At 39.4% G+C, this 19,494-nt stretch overlaps 1 protein-coding gene and 1 long non-coding RNA gene across 2 annotated transcripts; both read left to right on the plus strand.

The window, feature by feature from the left end:
* The first annotated feature begins 1,148 nt into the window (after positions 1-1,148).
* On the plus strand, positions 1,149-12,272 carry LOC118818521 (vomeronasal type-2 receptor 1-like). The gene is given in 12 exon segments (XM_036585769.1): positions 1,149-1,415; positions 1,603-2,379; positions 2,489-2,713; positions 3,468-3,591; positions 3,757-4,644; positions 6,053-6,128; positions 8,407-8,707; positions 8,870-9,448; positions 9,450-9,647; positions 9,780-10,004; positions 10,981-11,104; positions 11,359-12,272. Coding segments are annotated over 12 exon segments (4,698 nt in total).
* Positions 12,273-17,443: 5,171 nt separating this feature from the next.
* LOC118818278 lies at positions 17,444-19,014 on the plus strand. The gene is made up of 3 exons (XR_005008071.1): positions 17,444-17,540; positions 18,118-18,155; positions 18,879-19,014. It is a non-coding gene; the product is annotated as an uncharacterized LOC118818278 (long non-coding RNA).
* The last annotated feature ends 480 nt before the right edge of the window (positions 19,015-19,494 follow it).

Below are 19,494 nucleotides of genomic sequence, written 5' to 3' on the forward strand. Positions count from 1 at the left end.
TAATGTCTTTAATTCTTCCATTTTGTGCAACTGTGCTGCTGAACCTGGCTGAACTGAAAAGATGGTCTGTGTGTTCTCAACATAAAAATGAAAAACAATATTGTTGGTAGATCACCCCTCCCAGGGGCTGTAAGTAAAGTGAAAACAATAGGGGGTCCAAAATGGAACTTTGTGGGACACCGTAATGCACTCATTTATGCTTTGAAAACTCTTACTTAATGCTGATACATTGACAATGATGGCCCAAGCTGAATAGTTCAATTTATTATGCTAAGTTAGTATCTGGCTAATATTTCATAATGGTATGTCAACTGTATTTAATGCTGGTGTTAAAGGACATTTAGTTTTATATTGGCCAAAAACAAAAGTTAGTGTCTACAAAAAATGTAAAAACAGTGCTGCTCCTCTTTGGAGTGGATCTGAAAATCTTAACTGGGCAAAACTGAGGCACACCTGTGTTCTGTGCTAAGGGCCCTAAGTGCATATTTCCTGGACATGACGAGGCCTGCAGTTACTTCAGCTCAGCCACTCTGTTTATTTTAATGACACCCTTTAAGACACCAGAGACGCACAAATACAAACATTAGATCCATCATTGCAATCACCAAATTAAGACATAACCACGCCCCCTGAGAATCAGCTCACACCCACAGAGACACATTACTAGGGAGATATTTAAATGCAGCCAGCCTTGACTTCAGAGGGCTGAGAACTACCGAGAATGCAATGCAGCTCATATCAAATCTATTGACATTTGTATCAACGCTATGGATAACTGGGTTCAGTCCAGCAGCTTGTAAAGCTGACCCGGTCAGCTGCAGGCTGTGGGATGAGCCTCAGGTGCCTGATCTTTATATGAATGGAGATTTTGTGATTGGAGGGATTTTCTCTATTCATTACTACACGAGATCAGAGCAGAACACTTACACCAGACCGCCACTCCAGCTACAGTGCTCTGGGAGGTTGGTCTGTGAGTGTGGAGTGAACAGTGTACGGAGCATCCGAGAGAAATTATAATATTCAAATGGCTATTTTAAAAATCATGCGCTGCTTATTGAAACAACATAAAATCTTATTTTGTCTAAATGTTTTAATATCTTATATTTCTAAATAGTATGAATTTCAGGCAGCTGCGCTTTGCTCGTGCCATGGAGTTCACCATCCACGAGATAAACAACAGAACAGATCTCCTGCCGGGAATCACGTTAGGATACCAGATACACGACTCGTGCTCTGAAGTGCCGATGGCTGTTAAAGTTGCATTTCAGTTTGCAAACGGCATGGAACCATTTTACAATGATACTGATTCCTGTTCAAAATCTGCAGCCGCCGCTGTTCCTGCTCTCGTGGGAGAGACTTCTTCCACCCCGTCAATGAGCATGGCTAGAATGCTGGGTCTTTTTGGAATTCCACAGGTGATTATAGGCTGCACCGAATGGTGCAATATTGAAATTTCAGCAAGATCCTTTTTTTTTTATTAAAATTTAATGGTTTTAAAACGGGTTTAGTCATAACTGAAGAACCATATCATATACCATAAATAGTGCTAGAATTACGCCAGGCCTCTCAATTAACGCGTTTTTTTCTTGCACTGAATTACAGGTGAGTCACTACGCAACCTGCGCATGTCTGAGCGATAAGCGTCAGTATCCTGCCTTCCTCAGGACCATCCCTAGTGACCACCACCAAGCGGCCGCACTAGCAAGAATGGTGAAGTATTTTGGCTGGACATGGATTGGGGCAGTGCGCAGCGACACAGACTATGGAAATAATGGAATGGCTGCGTTTCTAAAAGCTGCGCAGGAGGAGGGCATCTGTGTGGAGTACTCCGAGTCCTACTACAGAACACAACCGCGCAGTAAACTGGAGAGAGTGGCGAACGTCATCCGCAGATCAACAGCCCGGGTAATAGTAGCGTTTGTTAACTCAGGTGAAATGAGGTTTCTGTTGGAGGAACTGGCGAGACAGCCGCCGCCTCCCCTTCAGTGGATCGGCAGCGAATCCTGGATCATAAATCCAGACCTTTTGCGCTTTAACATGTGCGCTGGGGCGATAGGATTTGGGTTCCCCCGCTCAGTGATTCCAGGTCTTCGTGAGTTTCTTCTGGATCTCTCTCCAGAACAAGCACTGAAATCACCTCTGCTGACGGAGTTTTGGGAGAGCTCGTTCAGCTGTAGCCTAAAAGGCTCCTCAGGGGGCGCGCGGGAATGTGACGGCAGTGAGGATATCCGCGCGCTGCAAAATCCATATACAGATACGACACAATTGCGCGTGACTAACATGGTGTACAAAGCTACGTATGCCATAGCGCATGCCATCCACAGTGTTATCTGTAATGACACGCAGTGTGACAAGAGCGCTAAATTCGCCCCATGGCAGGTACTGGTTCAGATAAATTCAAAATCTTTTGTTCTGACTTTTAATAATATTCTCTAATGGAAATATATATTATATATATATTAATAATTTCGTCTAAACACTACTGCAGATACTCGACCAGCTCAAGAGAGTGAACTTCACTACAAAGAATGGTTATCAGGTCTCGTTTGATTCCAGTGGTGATCCTGTGGCCGTCTACGAGCTCATAAACTGGCAGGTTAATAAAGATGGTGGTTTGGAGTTTGTGACTATGGGTCACTATGACTCATCCAGACCAAAAGGCCAGGAGTTTAGTATGAGCAGAGCTATCAGCTGGGTTGGGGGACAGAACGAGGTAGAGAACAACTCATCCTGTACAGTCTCAGAAGCTTGCAACACTTTTTGTGTTATATCTGTTACAAACAGCAAAAATCTAGTTTTTCAACATGCCCAGGGAGTATGTACATCAATTAAACTGAACTGAACTACATTTACTCTTATGGAAAGGTGGTGTAATCATGTTTCACACAAACTAAATGTAGTGTTAAGATATGTTTTCCAAAGGCAACCAAAAGCATTAACCATATCATCTACAACAGTATCTCAGGCGCCAGCATGTAAAGCTGTGGCATTACTCACTAGAGGATTCATAGATTGCATAACATTTTGTTATAACTCCATTTAAGAGCTCCACAGAGCATCGTAGAACTCCAATTTTCATAATTAGTGTAGCAAGTTTTTTACTAACATTGCCTGCTGAGGAAAAAAACAGCACAGCCCAGCATTCCTCTTTTTATGCTAGTTCCCTGCTGGTTTAGCTGGTCACCCAGCATGGTCATACTGGTTAAACAGCATTTCTGCATCCAAAGCACACACAACATGTGCTGGTTTTGCTGGTGACCTGCGATGGTGTCATGTGCCGTCTTTATGGTTATTTTTCCCAGCAGAGTTATTACTGATATTATGTTTGATTCCTGTTGCAAATAACCACATTATGGAATGTCACACCTTCTTAAAATTTCAAAGTCAACATATATGTATATTGTACTTTTTACAACAAGCATTCTCACAATGAGCTAGCCAATGGCTTTTCTTACATGCTTTTTTAGGTGCCAAGATCTGTGTGCAGTGAGAGCTGTCCTCCAGGAACCAGGAAGGCTGTGCAGAAAGGAAAGCCAGTCTGCTGCTATGACTGTATACCATGTGCAGAAGGAGAGATCAGTAACAAGACAGGTTGTGTATCAAAATACATAACAAGGAAGGAAGGTTCTGTCAATCTCAGATCTTTTTTTTGAATGTTATTGTTATCCTGAATGTGCCAAAATAGAAAGTATAGAGTCTACTTATAGTAATATTCTGATAAAGCTTACTTGTTGTTTTTTTTTTTTAATTTCTTAGACTCTTTGAACTGTGTGCGCTGTCCTCCTGAATTCTGGCCCAACGCCCAGCGAGACAGCTGCCTCCCCAAGCCTGTGGAGTTCTTGTCCTGGGACGACACTCTGAGCATCATCCTGACAGTGTTCTCCATCACTGGGGCCTTCATAGCTGTATGTGTGACTGCTGTCTTCTACAAACACAGAACTTCTCCCATCGTCCGAGCCAACAATTCAGAGCTGAGCTTCCTGCTGCTCTTCTCACTGACTCTGTGTTTCCTCTGCTCACTTACTTTCATTGGTCAGCCCTCTGAGTGGTCCTGTAAACTACGCCACACAGCGTTTGGGATCACCTTCGTCCTCTGCATCTCCTGTGTTCTGGGGAAAACAATAGTGGTGTTAATGGCCTTCAGAGCTACACTTCCAGGCAGTAATGCCATGAAATGGTTTGGGCCTCCACAGCAGAGACTCAGTGTTCTTGCTTTCACTCTCATACAGGTCCTTATTTGTGTTCTTTGGTTGACAATATCTCCTCCTTTCCCCTTCAAAAATCTAAAGCACTACAAGGAAAGGATAATACTGGAATGTGGATTAGGTTCAGCTATAGGTTTCTGGGCTGTGCTGGGTTATATAGGATTTCTGGCTCTTTTGTGTTTTATTTTGGCTTTTCTAGCACGGAAGCTGCCTGATAACTTTAATGAAGCCAAGTTCATCACATTCAGCATGCTCATATTCTGTGCAGTTTGGGTTACCTTTATCCCAGCTTATGTCAGCTCTCCAGGAAAGTTCACTGTAGCTGTAGAGATATTTGCTATCTTGGCCTCAAGCTTTGGTTTGATTATTTGTATTTTCGCTCCCAAGTTTTTCATAATTATTTTTCGGCCAGAGCAGAATACCAAGAAACACATTATGGGTAAAGGGCCTCCCAAGACACTCTGAAACCCTCACACTCTTGCTCAAGGACTCTTTTTTGATGTAGCTGCTCATAGTCAGGCTATGAGCAGCAGTGTTAACCACACACTACTCCAACTGCTCACAATGTAGTATGACATTTTCAAGGATTTTTGCTTAATCATTTGCTTAATTACTTAATGTATCAATATCAAAAGTCACATGGCTGTCTTTAGCAAGTCAATATCTGTACTGAGCATGTGGAGTGTAAACAGTTCTGTTGATTATTGAATTTTCTGCTAAACCAAAAAGAGTGCTTGAGCATGATGCCTAGTACTATTCGCCTGCCTCTTTAACATGGTTAAATCTGTATGTCACTCTGGATAAAACCGTGTGCCAAAATGTAATGTCGATATGAATGGAGGAAAGTTGGCTTAGGCTCAGACTTCTGAAAAAAGTTGTACTTCTTAGGACAACAAACATTCCTATGTTAGCTAAACTAAATATTACCTTTTGTGGTAATGACTCAATGTCAGTCAGTGTAACTAATTATTAAAAGATGTTGATTAAACAGAAACAGCTAGTGGAATTTAGGACTTAGATATATTTTGTTGTGCAAAATAAATTTTTAGAGTGTATCGCCACCACTGAGAAAGTTTGGTAAGTTCCTCTAGAACGTAACATTTCACATCAAACCCCTCTGAATGACTTTGTTTATATCCTAATGAGTAACGATTTAAGAAGAAATTGTAGAAATGTATTTATGTTCTGTGCAGTTTCCACTCTGTCTTCCTGATGAGTTAGTGAACTCTCCCTCAGCACAGAGCAGGCAGTCTAAACAGTAGACAGGCTCTCCTGGCCATGTGGCCTGCTGAGTCCCATTTAATTTAATATAATTTAATAACTGTCTGTCAGGAAATTGGTAAAATGTACATTTATATTGAGAATAAAATGTGGTAAAACAGGGTTTTTTTCTGTAAATTTACAGAAAATGTAGTTATTTTGTGTTTCTAATTTTAAAGGGAGTATTTTGTAAATTCACCAAAAGTAAAAAAGGCAGTAAAGGTTAACGTATTTTTGACTATTTTAGTATATGAATTAATAGATATATTAATAAATAGATTTTATTTAGATTTTTAATAGATTAATAGTCAAATTTATATAGTAAATTAAACGTGAAAGTAAATTTAACATAGAATTGTCAAAACTTGCGTAAAAAATTTGTAGGCTTGCTTCAGATATTTTTGTCAGAAAACACACACGCACACACACATATTATATATATATATATATATATATATATATATATATATATATATATATATATATATAAGCTAGGAGAAATGAGGAAGGCATAGGTACAAGTGGACTAATGATGAATTTAAAACGCCGACTCATTCGCTTTTTTTGGCGACATTCCATTATTCTAGTGAATATCAAGCGACTGCTGGATGGAAACTTGGCGAATGCAGCACTGACTGCGCTGGACTCTTTTGGAACACTTCAGTCAGTCTCTAAGCATAAACTCAATATTTAAGAAAGGAAAACAACTGAAAATCTTAGAACCTGTACATGTGTTCAGGAATTAAATAAACGGTTTGGCTTGATTTTTATGGAAGTCCGATAAGTGACCTGTTAGATCCTAGATAAGCTGGCGTGGAAAAACGTGTAGGGAGTGTTATGATATGCACCTTTGATAATTCTGCTTACTGTTGAACAGATTTTTTTTTTCATTCGAAATCAGCTACGCTGCCCTGTAATAAAATTCATTTTAAAATAGTGAAAATTATATTTTATTCATTGTCAGTATTCATATGATCTTTTAATAATAATTGATTTATTACCATTCGTTGAGTCCAAAATCAAGGTGTTTTACAAATTAAATGATACACAAAAAAAATGAAGTAAACCAAAACTCACAATCAAAAGAATAAGAAGAGCAAAGTGTTATAAAATATTAGTAAAACAAATGCTAATCATTAGCTTTAATAAAAATTCAAGCTCCAAAATAATGTAACCCAATTAAAATAAAAAAATTTAAAAAATTAAAGCGCATTTCTTTTTACAAGTAAATAGTATTATGTTTAATTTCAGCGATTATGAGTAAAACAGAGTCTTCAAACAACACTCTTAAAAAAAAGATCTTGAAGAGTTCTTTAGTTAAGATAATGGTTCTAGATATAGAACATATATACTGATATATAAAACCATGTGCATATGGAAACTTTCTGAAATTATTCTATATAGCACCAAAAGGATTCTGCTATTGTGACGATGTCAAGCTAGTTTTTAGGCATTTAAGCTTTAATGTCTTTAATTCTTCCTTTTTGAATAATTGTGCTGCTAAATCTGGCTAAACTGATAAATATGTATTCTCAGCATAAAAATAAAAACCAACATTATGTTTGCAGAACACATGTCCAAGGTGCTGTAAGAGGAGTGAAAACAATAGGGGGCCTAAAATGGAACTCTGTGGGACACCATAATGCGTTCTTTATGCTCTCAAAACTCTTTTTTAAGGCAGACAAATTGGTAATGGCCAGTCAGACCAGGAAAGAACTTGACCAACCTATCCTACTAATTCTCAAAGCCTATCAAATTAAGTTTCATGATCAATAGTGTCAAATGCTGCACTTAGATCAAACAGCACCAAGACAGAAAAGCAGCCGCAATCTGAAGCCAGCAGCAGATCATAAAGGACTTTGGCTAGTGCTGAAATTGTGCTATGATACTTCTTGATGCCTCACTGGAACACATCATGTGTTTTATCCCTACTATATTATTCTGAATGAAAAAGTTGTTGGGTTACAAGTAAAAATGTAAAAGACATATGGGAGATAGGACATTGGATATATCCAAGGATCAAGATTCAGTGTCTTTAAGACAGGGTAAACAATAAATTTGGGACATGAACCAAGCTGAATGACATATTTATGATGTTAAGAAAGGGTTCCCCTAATATTTCGTAATGTCAAACGTTTTTAACACACGTTTAAAAGGACAATCCTTCATCATTTTTTTTTTTGTACTTTGGCAAAAAAATAAATTTTGTGTTAAATATTGTGCCTACAAAAGATGAAACAGTGCTGCTCCTCTCATGAGTGGAAATCATGCAAAAGAAAATTTGAATTGCAGAAAACTGAGAAACGCATTTTTTTTTTTGATGATGATGATGAAGAGGTCTGCAGTTACATCAGCTCAGCCACTCTGTTTATTTTAATGACACCCCTTAAAACACCAGAGACACACAAATTAAGTCATAACCACGCCTCCTCAGTCCGAAGTCACACCCACAGGGCATTATTATAAGGTGAATATTTAAATGCAGTCACCCTGGCATTCAGAGGGCTGGGCACTGCTGAGAATGCCATGCAGCTCACTTCAAGTCTACTGACATTTGTATCAATGCTTTGGATAACTGGGCTCCGTCCAGCAGCTGGTAAAGCTGACCTGGTTAGCTGCAGGTTGTGGGCTGAGCCTCAGATGCCTGTTTTTTCTATGAATGGAGATTTTGAGATTGGGGGGATTTTTTCTATTCATATTTACACGAGATCAGAGAAGAACACCTACACCAGACCGCCACTCCAGCCACAGTGCTCTGGAAGGTGTGTCTGTGAGTGTGGAGTGAACAGTTGCAGAGAGAATTACAAAGAAACTCTAGTAATCAAACTGTTATTTTCTGCACTCATGCGCTGGTTATTGAGTTAGCGACATCTGAAATGTTGTGAATTTACATAATCTCTAATTTTGTCTAAATGTTTTTATTTCTTCTGTTTCTGAACAGTGTTAATCTAAGGGGTCTGCGCTTCGCTCGTGCCATGGAGTTCACCATCCACGAAATCAACAACAGAACAGATCTACTGCCGGGAATCACGTTAGGATACCAGATACACGATTCGTGCTCTGAAGTGCCGATGGCTGTTAAAGTTGCATTTCAGTTTACTAACGGCATGGAACCATTTTACAATTATATTGATTCCTGTTCAAAATCTGCATCTTCTGCTGTTCCTGCTCTCATAGGAGATTCTTCTTCCACCCCGTCAATGAGTATGGCCAGACTGCTGGGTCTTTTTGGAATTCCACAGGTGACTGCATTTAAAATTCCAGCGTGCTGTATGTGAGAAAATAGTACTTGCAAAATGGTTTTAGATGTAACTGAGGAGTTCTATCATATACTGGAAACGAGTGATATAATTCAATCAGATTCTTAATAGCGCTTCTTTTTCATTTTCTACACTGAATAACAGGTGAGTCACTACGCAACCTGCGCATGTCTGAGCGATAAGCGTCAGTATCCCTCCTTTCTCAGGACCGTGCCTAGTGACTATCACCAAGCGACCGCACTAGCAAGAATGGTCAAGCATTTTGGCTGGACATGGATTGGGGCAGTGCGCAGCGACACAGACTATGGAAATTATGGAATGGCGGCGTTTCTAAAGGCTGCGCAAGAGGAGGGCATCTGTGTGGAGTACTCCGAGTCCTACTACAGAACACAACCGCGCAGTAAACTGGAGAGAGTGGCAAACGTCATCCGCAGATCAACAGCCCGAGTAATAGTAACGTTTCTTGCCGCGAGCGACATAAAGTTTATTTTTGAAGAACTGACAAGACAGCCGCCGCCTCCCCTTCAGTGGATCGGCAGCGAGACGTGGATCATAGATCCAGATATTCTGCGCTTTAACATGTGCGCTGGGGCGATAGGTTTTGGCATCCCCCGCTCAGTGATTCCAGGTCTCCGTGAGTTTCTTCTGGATCTCTCTCCAGAACAAGCACTGAAATCGCCTCTGCTAACGGAGTTTTGGGAGAGCTCGTTCAGCTGTAGCCTAAAAGGCTCCTCAGAGGGGCGCGCGGGAATGTGACGGCAGCGAGGATATCCGCGCGCTGCAGAACGCATATACAGACACGTCGCAGCTGCGCATCACTAACATGGTGTACAAAGCTACGTATGCCATAGCGCATGCCATCCACGGTGTTATCTGTAATGACACGAAGTGCGACAAGAGCGCTAAATTCACACCATGGAAGGTACTGGTTAATTTAAAAAGTCTTTAATTTTTTGAATTATGGAATATTTTTAAATGTTATTCAGTGCTTTTTAACACTAGCTGCATATAGTCAAAGAAGAAATGCTTCATTTTTATTTATGTTCCACTGCAGATACTCGACCAGCTCAAGAGAGTGAACTTCACTACAAAGAATCGTTATCAGGTCTCGTTTGATTCCAGTGGAGATCCTGTTGCCGTCTATGAGCTCATAAACTGGCAGGTTAAGAAAGATGGTGGTTTGGAAATTGTGACTGTGGGCCACTTTGACTCATCCAGACCAAGAGGCCAGGAGTTCAGTATGAGCAGAGCTATCAGCTGGGTGGGGGAACAGAAAGAGGTACAGTACAACACATCATGTACAGTCTTGAAAGGTTGCAACACTTTTTTGTCTCAGCCTCCGTAACTAAGCGTGTTATTTAAGATATGTCTGTGTTAGAGCATGCCTAGGCACTATATATATGTATACGAATTAAACTGAAATGAATTGCAGTCAATCTTATCGAAAGAAAATGTTATCATGTTACAGACAAATCAAACTGGTAAGAGTCCCCCCCCCCAAAGGCAACCATACTTTAACTGCTGTAGTCACCATCATGCAAAGCTGTGGTATCACTCACCACATCCAAAACACAACATATACTGGTTTTGCTGGTGACCCTCCATGGTGGGCCATGCTATTTTGTCTACTATGGTCATTATCAACATGATCCTTGATTCCTGTTCCCAATAACCACATTATGTAATCATGCAATTTGGCACCTTTGTAAAAAGATTGTCTGCCTATTATTTCTAGCTGTAGTGAAGCATGTCAAGTTTATTTAATAGATATATTGACAGGCAGAGAGGGCACCTAAGAGTGACGAAGCTCACAGAACTGAAGCCGCCCCTTCAAACTCTATTCCCATGGGGAGGCTGAGCCTCACCTCGCTGAATCTCCTCTTGGGTCTGTCTGGGCACGTGCCTAAGCTCCACTACAGGGATAGGTTGTGGTTGAGGTACATAAGTAAAGTGGACTTTTTTGTTTTTTAAGTTTTCCTAAATTCAAGACAGAAAAAAGTTGATATTGAACCTACTAGTCTACGAGACATTCACATAACACTGTGGACGTGGATGAATAATCTAACACAAATTCTTTTTTGAGAGTTAAAGTTTACCATACTTGTGCAGGTTCCATACAAGAACTGTGAATTGTTCTTTGATCAGCCCCCATACATTACATATTATAACCCATCCCCGTCATGACATTGCCAGCATTTTCAATATGTATGTTTGAAGTTAGCATAGCTTTTTGACATTTCTTTGATGTATTTCAGGTGCCAAGATCTGTGTGCAGTGAGAGCTGTCCTCCAGGAACCAGGAAGGCTGTGCAGAAAGGAAAGCCAGTCTGCTGCTTTGACTGTATACCATGTGCAGAAGGAGAGATCAGTAACAAGACAGGTTGGGTATCACAATATATAATGAGGAAGTAATATTTTTGTGTTAATGTTATCCTCATGTTGCAAAAAAAACAAAAAAAAAACAAAAAAAAACAGTTTAAACTTTGTCTGAAAACATTCACAGTCACTATATATTTTGCTGTACTCATTCAAGCGCTGTCTTTCATTTGTGCTAATATAATATGCTTTTTAGTATGGAGTCCACTTATAGTAATAGTTCTCTAACAGGGCTTACTTTTTTCCCCAATCTCTTAGATGCTTTGAACTGTGTGCAATGCCCTCCTGAGTTCTGGCCCAACACCGGGCAAGACAGCTGCCTCCCCAAGCCTGTGGAGTTTCTATCCTGGGACGACACGCTGAGCATCATCTTGACAGTGTTCTCCATCTCTGGGGCCTTCATAGCTGTATGTGTGACTGCTGTCTTCTACAAACACAGAACTTCTCCAATCGTCCGAGCGAACAACTCAGAGCTGAGCTTCCTGCTGCTCTTCTCACTGACTCTGTGTTTCCTCTGTTCACTTACTTTCATTGGTCAGCCCTCTGAGTGGTCTTGTATGCTGCGTCACACAGCGTTTGGGATCACCTTCGTCCTCTGTATCTCCTGTGTTCTGGGGAAAACAATAGTGGTGTTAATGGCCTTCAGAGCTACACTTCCAGGCAGTAATGCCATGAAATGGTTTGGGCCTCCACAGCAGAGACTCAGTGTTCTCACCTTCACTCTAATACAGGTCCTTATTTGTGTTATTTGGTTGACAACAGCACCTCCTTTCCCCTTCAAAAATCTGAAATACTACAAGGAAAGGATAATACTGGAATGTGGATTAGGTTCAGCTATAGGTTTCTGGGCTGTGCTGGGTTATATAGGATTTCTGGCTCTTTTGTGTTTTATTTTGGCTTTTCTAGCACGAAAGCTGCCTGATAACTTTAATGAAGCCAAGTTCATCACATTCAGCATGCTCATATTCTGTGCAGTCTGGATCACCTTTATCCCAGCTTATGTCAGCTCTCCTGGAAAGTTTACCGTAGCTGTAGAGATATTTGCTATTCTGGCCTCAAGCTTTGGTTTAATTATTTGTATTTTTGCTCCTAAATGTTTTATAATTGTTTTTAGGCCAGAGCAGAATACCAAGAAACACCTGATGGGTAAAGTTCCCTCCAAGGCTCTCTGACACCCTCAAACAAATGGCACACTGAAACACTCAGATTAGCTGTTATTTAATGGTTGCAATTTGTCTTACTCCAGTTACCATGTGTCTTTCACTTTATGAACAATGAATGCTGTTTGAGTGATCAGTATTTGATTGGATTTTAACAGCTTAGGATATGCAATGAATTTCTCTTTTAGATGTGATCACAAAATCCATAAAATAAAACATAGAAAAGGCAAATATTCCATAAGACAAAAGTTTGTGTACATTTAATGCAATAACACCTTTAAAATGAGTTATTATTGTAAATAGTTTACATTACTGCATATATACACTCCAAGCATTTACTGTAAATATACAGTACTTCACTTGTAATTCTGTTGTCAGTGTAGTTCTGTAAATTTTAAGTTACTTTTACAATCTAGGCTACTTCTACTACTAAGAGCTAAGAAAAAAAATTAACATGACAATATATAAGGGAATCAAAACATTAATACATTTTGGGCATGGGCAAATGTACTTTATTTCCTTGGAAAATACCTTCATTACCATTTTGCTTTCCTTATCGAACCTGTCCTAAGCAAAAAGAAAAAAAAAGTACTTTGAATTAAAGGCCAATGTGATTTGTCACATGCCTCTGTTTTTATGATTCACACTGCTTACATGAACTGTACGAGTGGGCAATTAACAAATTGGCTGATATTGTGTGTATCCCGGATAAATTTGAACATGAGCTTACAGTTATTTACTTTGTCAAACTTTTGAATATAAACCTTTTTGCTGGTAACCGGTAAACTGACAGCTTCTCATAGGACACATGGTTTACACCCCATTTCCAAAAATGTTGGGATGCTGTACAAAATGTAAATAAAAGCATAATGCAATGATATGCAAATCATTCAAACCCTAAATTTCATTGAAAATAGTACAAAGACAACATGTCAAATGTTGAAACTGAGAAATGTTATTGTTTTTTGAAAAATATATGCCCAGTTTGATGCCAACAACACGTTCCAAAAAAGTTGGGACAGGGGCAACAAAAGGCTGGTAAAGTTGTGTAATGCTAAAAAACACCTGGTGTTTAATTGACAACAGGTCAGTAACATGATTGATTATAAAAAAGTATCTCAGAAAGGCTGAATTTTTTAGAAGTAAAGATGTGGAGGGGTTCACCACTTTGTGCAAAAGCACTAGCGAGCAAGTACGGCAACAATTCAAGAATAATGTTTCTCAACATAAAGTAGCAAAGAACTTCTGCTTTTCATCATCTACGGTACATAATATCATTAAAAAGATTCAGAGAATCCAGAGTAATCTCTGTATGGAAGGGACAAAGCCAAAAGCCAGTACTTGCTGGCTATGATTTTGGGACCTCAGGCGGCACTGCATTAAAAACAGACAATTCTGTAGTGGATGTCACTGTTTGGGTTCATAAACATTTCTGAAAACCACTGTCTGTTAAAACAGTTCATCAATGCATCCACAAATGCAAATTAAAACTTTGAAATGCAAAGAAGAAACCATATATTAACAGGATCCAGAACCACTGCCACCTTCTCTGGGTCTCAGCTCATTTAAAATGGACTCCGGGAAAGTGGAAAAGTGTCCTGTGGTCCAACAAATCAAAATTTGAAAACATGGACACCGTGTCCTCTGGGCTAAAGACCACTCAGGTTGTTATCACTGCACAATTCAGAAGCCAGTTTTCATGATAGTATAGGGGTGCATTAGTGCACATGGTATGGTTGACGTGCACATCCGTGAAGGCACCATTAATGGTGAATGATAGATACTTGTCTTGGCAACATATGCTACCATTCTGGCTAGTCTAACCTTGTTTTGATGAAAAAACAGCAACCTTTCAGCTCTTTATTCAAGAATTCAGTTCTGCTGTTTAGTTAGAAATCAACTGAACATGCAATACTCAGAATTTAAACATATCAAAATCATCATTTGACTATGTTTATTTACTTTTTTCTTTGCTCACTATTTTAAGCCAATAGCCCTACTAACTGGGACTATTTTGACTGAACATTGCCACTAGACATTTGCTCACATTGGGCTCCCAGTTGGGAGTGGTGATGGCTTCACTGGGATTTGAACTGTCCTGATGTTGGGGTGAATGCTTACACAGTAAATAAGTAATCACGCTATTTTACAATTTTTAATTAACTGAAATTCTAATATTAACACAACAAAGATCTGTTTATTCTGTTAATTATTATTTGACATTCAACCAATGCAGAATGTTAATGCAACCCAGTTAAAATCAAAACATCAAAACCAGTAAACAAATGAATAAACTGAAAAGTAAGTTTCATGGGTGACTTGAAGTTTTAAAGTCTTTAAAAATGGCATACAATTTTACAAAACAAACAACACAATATGAAAGACAATGTGTTGCACTAACTGAAACATTACAACCCAATATTTTCCAAATTCTTCGCAAGTAGATAAGTAAATAAACAAACAAACAAATAAATAAATAAATAAATAAGCAAGCAAGAAATAAAAGCTAAAAATAAAAATTTAATTTTTTTTATTATTACTTTGTTGTGAGATCTGAAATTTTACATGCTATAGCTCAATTCCCACTAAAAAATAAATTGTCACATTTTTCAATTAGATATTTTGACTGGCAATGTTTTTACTTGTTCAAACTCAGTTACTTTTGTTAAAAACGAACTCTGCGCTGTATGAGTTGGATCTCTGCTTGCCGGGTGACGGGCGGAAGTGGCGGGTCTTGTGACTGCAGGAAAGAGCTGCTTCACCGCCACTGCACCGTCACTTTTATTAGCAACCGCCACTTTTATTAGCGACCGCAACTTCACGCCGCTGCTCCGTCATTTATATTAGCGACCGTAACTTCAAGCCACTGCTTGAATGTCCACATATTTTTTTTTTTCCATACGGGCTGTATGAGACTTGAAGTAAGCCTGAATTGACATGAAAAACACAAGTTACTATGCTGTATTAATGACATGCGCCTGCTCAGACCTCTAGATGATTAGAACAACTTGTTCGCTGATAAAAGTGGCGATGAAACGTCGGTGAAGTGGCGGTCACTAATGAAAGTGACGGAGCAGTAGCAGTGAAATGGTGGTCGCTGATAAAAGTGGCGATTAAGTGGCCGTTTCCCGCAGTCACAAGGGTCCACTTCCACCTGTCATGCAGTGATCCAACCCCTGCTCACTCCACCTAACGTAACTCCATAACGAGGCCAGAAACAAACAGGAACGCAATTGACAACGCCGGCCAATGCACTGCAAACGCACGGCTCTTCTGTACAAAATCACCGTGTTCTTCCCTTATCGTGGCAGTTAAAACACTCAGTGCTAAAGGGGGCGATAGAGGACAAGTCAGAACAAGATCTACTGACAAAACAGTGCCAGAAACGTAACCTAACAGTAGAACTGTCACTGCCCGATTTGAACCGGAAACTTAATTTGAAACACGCATGCGCGACAATCTATGTCATTTCCGCTACTGTTTTACGGCTGCTGCCTGATACTGGCTGTGTCTGAGACGTAATAAAAGCTGCCTACTCATACAGTATTCTGAGCCAGTAAGGCAGTGTTACGTTCCTGCCTAAGGGTTTAAGGCCAGAAAATGGTAGTACATACTCAGCTGTCACTGTGTCTTAAGATGTCTTGACAGTATTTATAAGATGTCTTGAGACATTTTTTTTATGCCAAGACGTCTCAAGAACGTCTTAAGACGTATGAGTGAAGACACTGTCTTTGTCTTGAGACATGAAAGTTAACGTCTTAAGACAAAGAAGTAATTATTTTGTGTGTCTTGAAGACGAGGCATGACTTAAGACGTCACTTTGTCTTCAGACATAGAGATGTTGTGTCTTAAGACAGTTCAGTTGAGACCAAAGAGTAGTCCATTACAAAAGGTCCTGTGGTATTCCTGTGATACTGCCAAACTGAAAATTACTACTGAGGATTACCACAGCACTGCCTAATGTAAAATATAATGAGAATATAACTATATAAGAGAGAATATAAGTATGTCCTCAAGAAACAGCCTGCTGTAATCTTATGGTTTTTGTGTGATATTACTAAAAGAACATTCAGTACAGTAAGGTTTTACTTGCTGTACTTTTGTGATTCTTTTTTTTGTATGTTTTGTTTTTTGATTATTGCAGAAATGTGTTTACAGTAGCAACATAGCAAAAGAAAAAATCAATTCTTAAACCATTTACCTTACCTTAAAATGTTTAAACTCATTTCCTTATATCATTGAAGTTCATGAATAACTTTTAATTTGTAACATTTACCAAAGGAGATAATCACAGTCAGTCACAGCCTTTTGCTCATTTGCAGAAAACATGCTATGATTAAAACAACATTGATCTATTTTCAAATGTACAACTGTAACCAGAGACAACAAGCTAGGAACCAAGATTTGAGACAACTTTGAGCTAATAGGAAGTAAATGTACTTAACAGCTAACCTGAGTACTTTAGAGATCTCGACCACCAAAACTTAATGCAAAAAAAAGCACTTGGTTCACTCTCTTCAACATCTACACTTCTGTTTATTTTCTTAAGCAGATCAGGGCTGCCCAAAGTTAGACTTTTAATTTGTATAACTTTCAAAATTATTATCTCCAGTATTTGGAAAACACGAACAATAATAAACAAATGTATTTGAGTAGTAATATAAAGACCTGTATTGTTTCACCACGTAAAATTACATAATAGATTTTTGTTTAAATGTCCAACTTCATACTTTGACTTTAATATATTAAGACATGGCCTCCAGTGATGCTGTATGATAATGCTGCACAGCTGTCTTATGTATTTGAAGGGTTTGCAGTTTTCTATTCTGTGTCTAGATTAAAAAAACAAACAAACAAAAACAAATCAGCACAGTTCATTCAGTACAGCAGAGCCGTGCGAACCAGAAAAAAAGTTCTATGGGAGGACAAACAAAAGACTGGCGGGAGTTTAGACCAATCAGAGCGCGCGACTCCGCCGCTTGGACGTTCGGTTTTGAAGCGCGAGCGCTCTCCGCCGTTCCTCCGTTTAAAGCCAAACGCGGCCGTTACAGCCGTTTACAGTGAGCGGGAGTTTGTTTAGCGAGTGTTAAACCTGATAAGACTCTCTTACACTCCTTACTAAGACAGCGCCGCCTGCCGGGTGACGCTTTCAGCTCCCAGAAACGAGGATTTTCAGCTGCGTAGTTAGCTAACGCTAACTAGCTGACTGGACCGAGTGGAGTGGAGACTGGTTTTACGACTGGAGTCCCGACTGCAGCGGTCAGAGTCTGCTTTTAAAAGGTGAGTAGTGACAAAATGAGATAAGCAGCCTCACTGACAGTCAGCTGGAGTAAACTTTTGTTTCTGTATTTCTGGGTTGATCTGCCGAGTGAAGACACCAGCGGTAGGTTAGCGTATGCAGTTAGCTAGCTAGCGGCTAAGCGGCGTGTCTGTTTACGCCTCGCAGCTGCATCAGATGTCGCTTAGCACGCGCTCCAAATGAAAGACTGCCTCAGAAATAAACCTAAGACTGAACACAGTGCAGCAGGGTCAGCGCACCGATCAACAGTGCAGCAGGGTCAGCGCACTGAACAATACAACAATGAAACTGAACATAGTCCGTCAGTCTGTGTGGTTCAGAGAGGGTAGTAATGATTTTAATTTGCTCAGTTACATTTACGCTAGTAACGTCTTGGTGGATTTGTACTTTCTAGAGTATTTTTAAAATGTATTATCTGTGCTTTATATTAATAATCTATGTTTTACTCGGCTACATTTATTAGTAATATATAATGACCAGTTTGTTTTGTGTTTTTCATTGTTATGCCTTACTGTTGTTGTTTTGCTGCATTTACCTCATGTGTCTGTTTTGTGTTAGATGTTTCTCATCAGAAATCATCTGAAGCTGAGCAACTGGTGAGACTCAAGTTTTAATTTTTTAAGTGAAACTATAAGAATGTCAGACAGATGTTTAGATTTGGTGGGTATTTCAAACAAATATATTTCATGAAGTATTTATTGTGATACAGAAGAGCAGAATGTTTTGGTAAAGCTGGGTTACAGTACTCAAATATCTGCGCTTTATTCATTCAATTTATTAATATGTTATTTGCCACTACAGCTGTGTTCAAAATATCGATATGGCAATATCACCAACACTGTATCAATATTTATGAATTTACTTCTTCACAGTGCTTTAATGTGTAATACTGCAAGTCTCAGAGCCCTACAGGTTATAGCATAAAGCATGTGGTAAACATGCTCTAATAGAGTTTAGCTCTTATTAATAATCATTTCATGTAATAATTCTCTGTGAGAGAGATTAGAGGCATTGAACTCTTCAAACGCCTGGTTCTTGCCACTGCCACTGTGAACAACTCTGACTCTGTAAGTTTTTCCACAGTGGAACATTTTGTATCAAACTATTTTTTTGCATCTTAATGATGAAATTGTGCTTAAAAATCATGTAATTCTCCTTTAACACAGCTTTTAACAGATACAGATATCAATACTAAGCTCACACCTGCCTCAATAACAAATGATCATTTCTGTTGCATGTTGACTTTGGCATGTTAGAGGATGAAAACAATAGAATTGTGAATTATCTAATCAACTTTGTTGTTTTCAATCCTTCCAAAGGAACATCCTCTCTTTGGGCCTCATCCAGTATGGTGGCAGTCCATATCATTTTCAACACTCAACTGTGCTCTTACACAAGTGGCCTCATCCTGATGCTTCTTTCATTACACTGAACATCATTGTCTGAACATCAGCTATGCGTGTCAGCTGGGTGCCACACTGGAGTTCATGCATAGGTATTATTTAAAGCCCTGTCACATTTCTTTGTGTACTAAATGCCTGAGTTGATTTTAGATGAGTAAAAGTATGTATACTGTACATTATATTCTACTTATAAAGGGGATATATAATGCTTTCCCTTTTATTTACTGTGTTATGTAGCTTTTTGTGCATGTAAGATACAAAGCTGAAAGTATATGCCAGAGGGAGAAACTCTTTCCCACAGAAACCACTTTTCTCAGCTGCCTGAGGGCTGGAGTTCCCCAGCCCTTTTCCTTTGTTACAAGATGATGTAATCCCATAACACAATCCTTATTGCCCACCTACCAGCGAGCTTGGCACGCCCTCACACAACGCAACGCACCGGAGCCCGTGTTTTGGCGGAACCGCTCTGGTGCTTGATCAGTCAGAGCCAAGTGAGCGAGCTAACTAATCTGAGCATACTGGGCTCATCAGG

This window comes from Colossoma macropomum, unplaced genomic scaffold (genome assembly GCF_904425465.1).
Source record: "Colossoma macropomum unplaced genomic scaffold, Colossoma_macropomum, whole genome shotgun sequence".
NCBI lineage: Eukaryota > Metazoa > Chordata > Actinopteri > Characiformes > Serrasalmidae > Colossoma > Colossoma macropomum.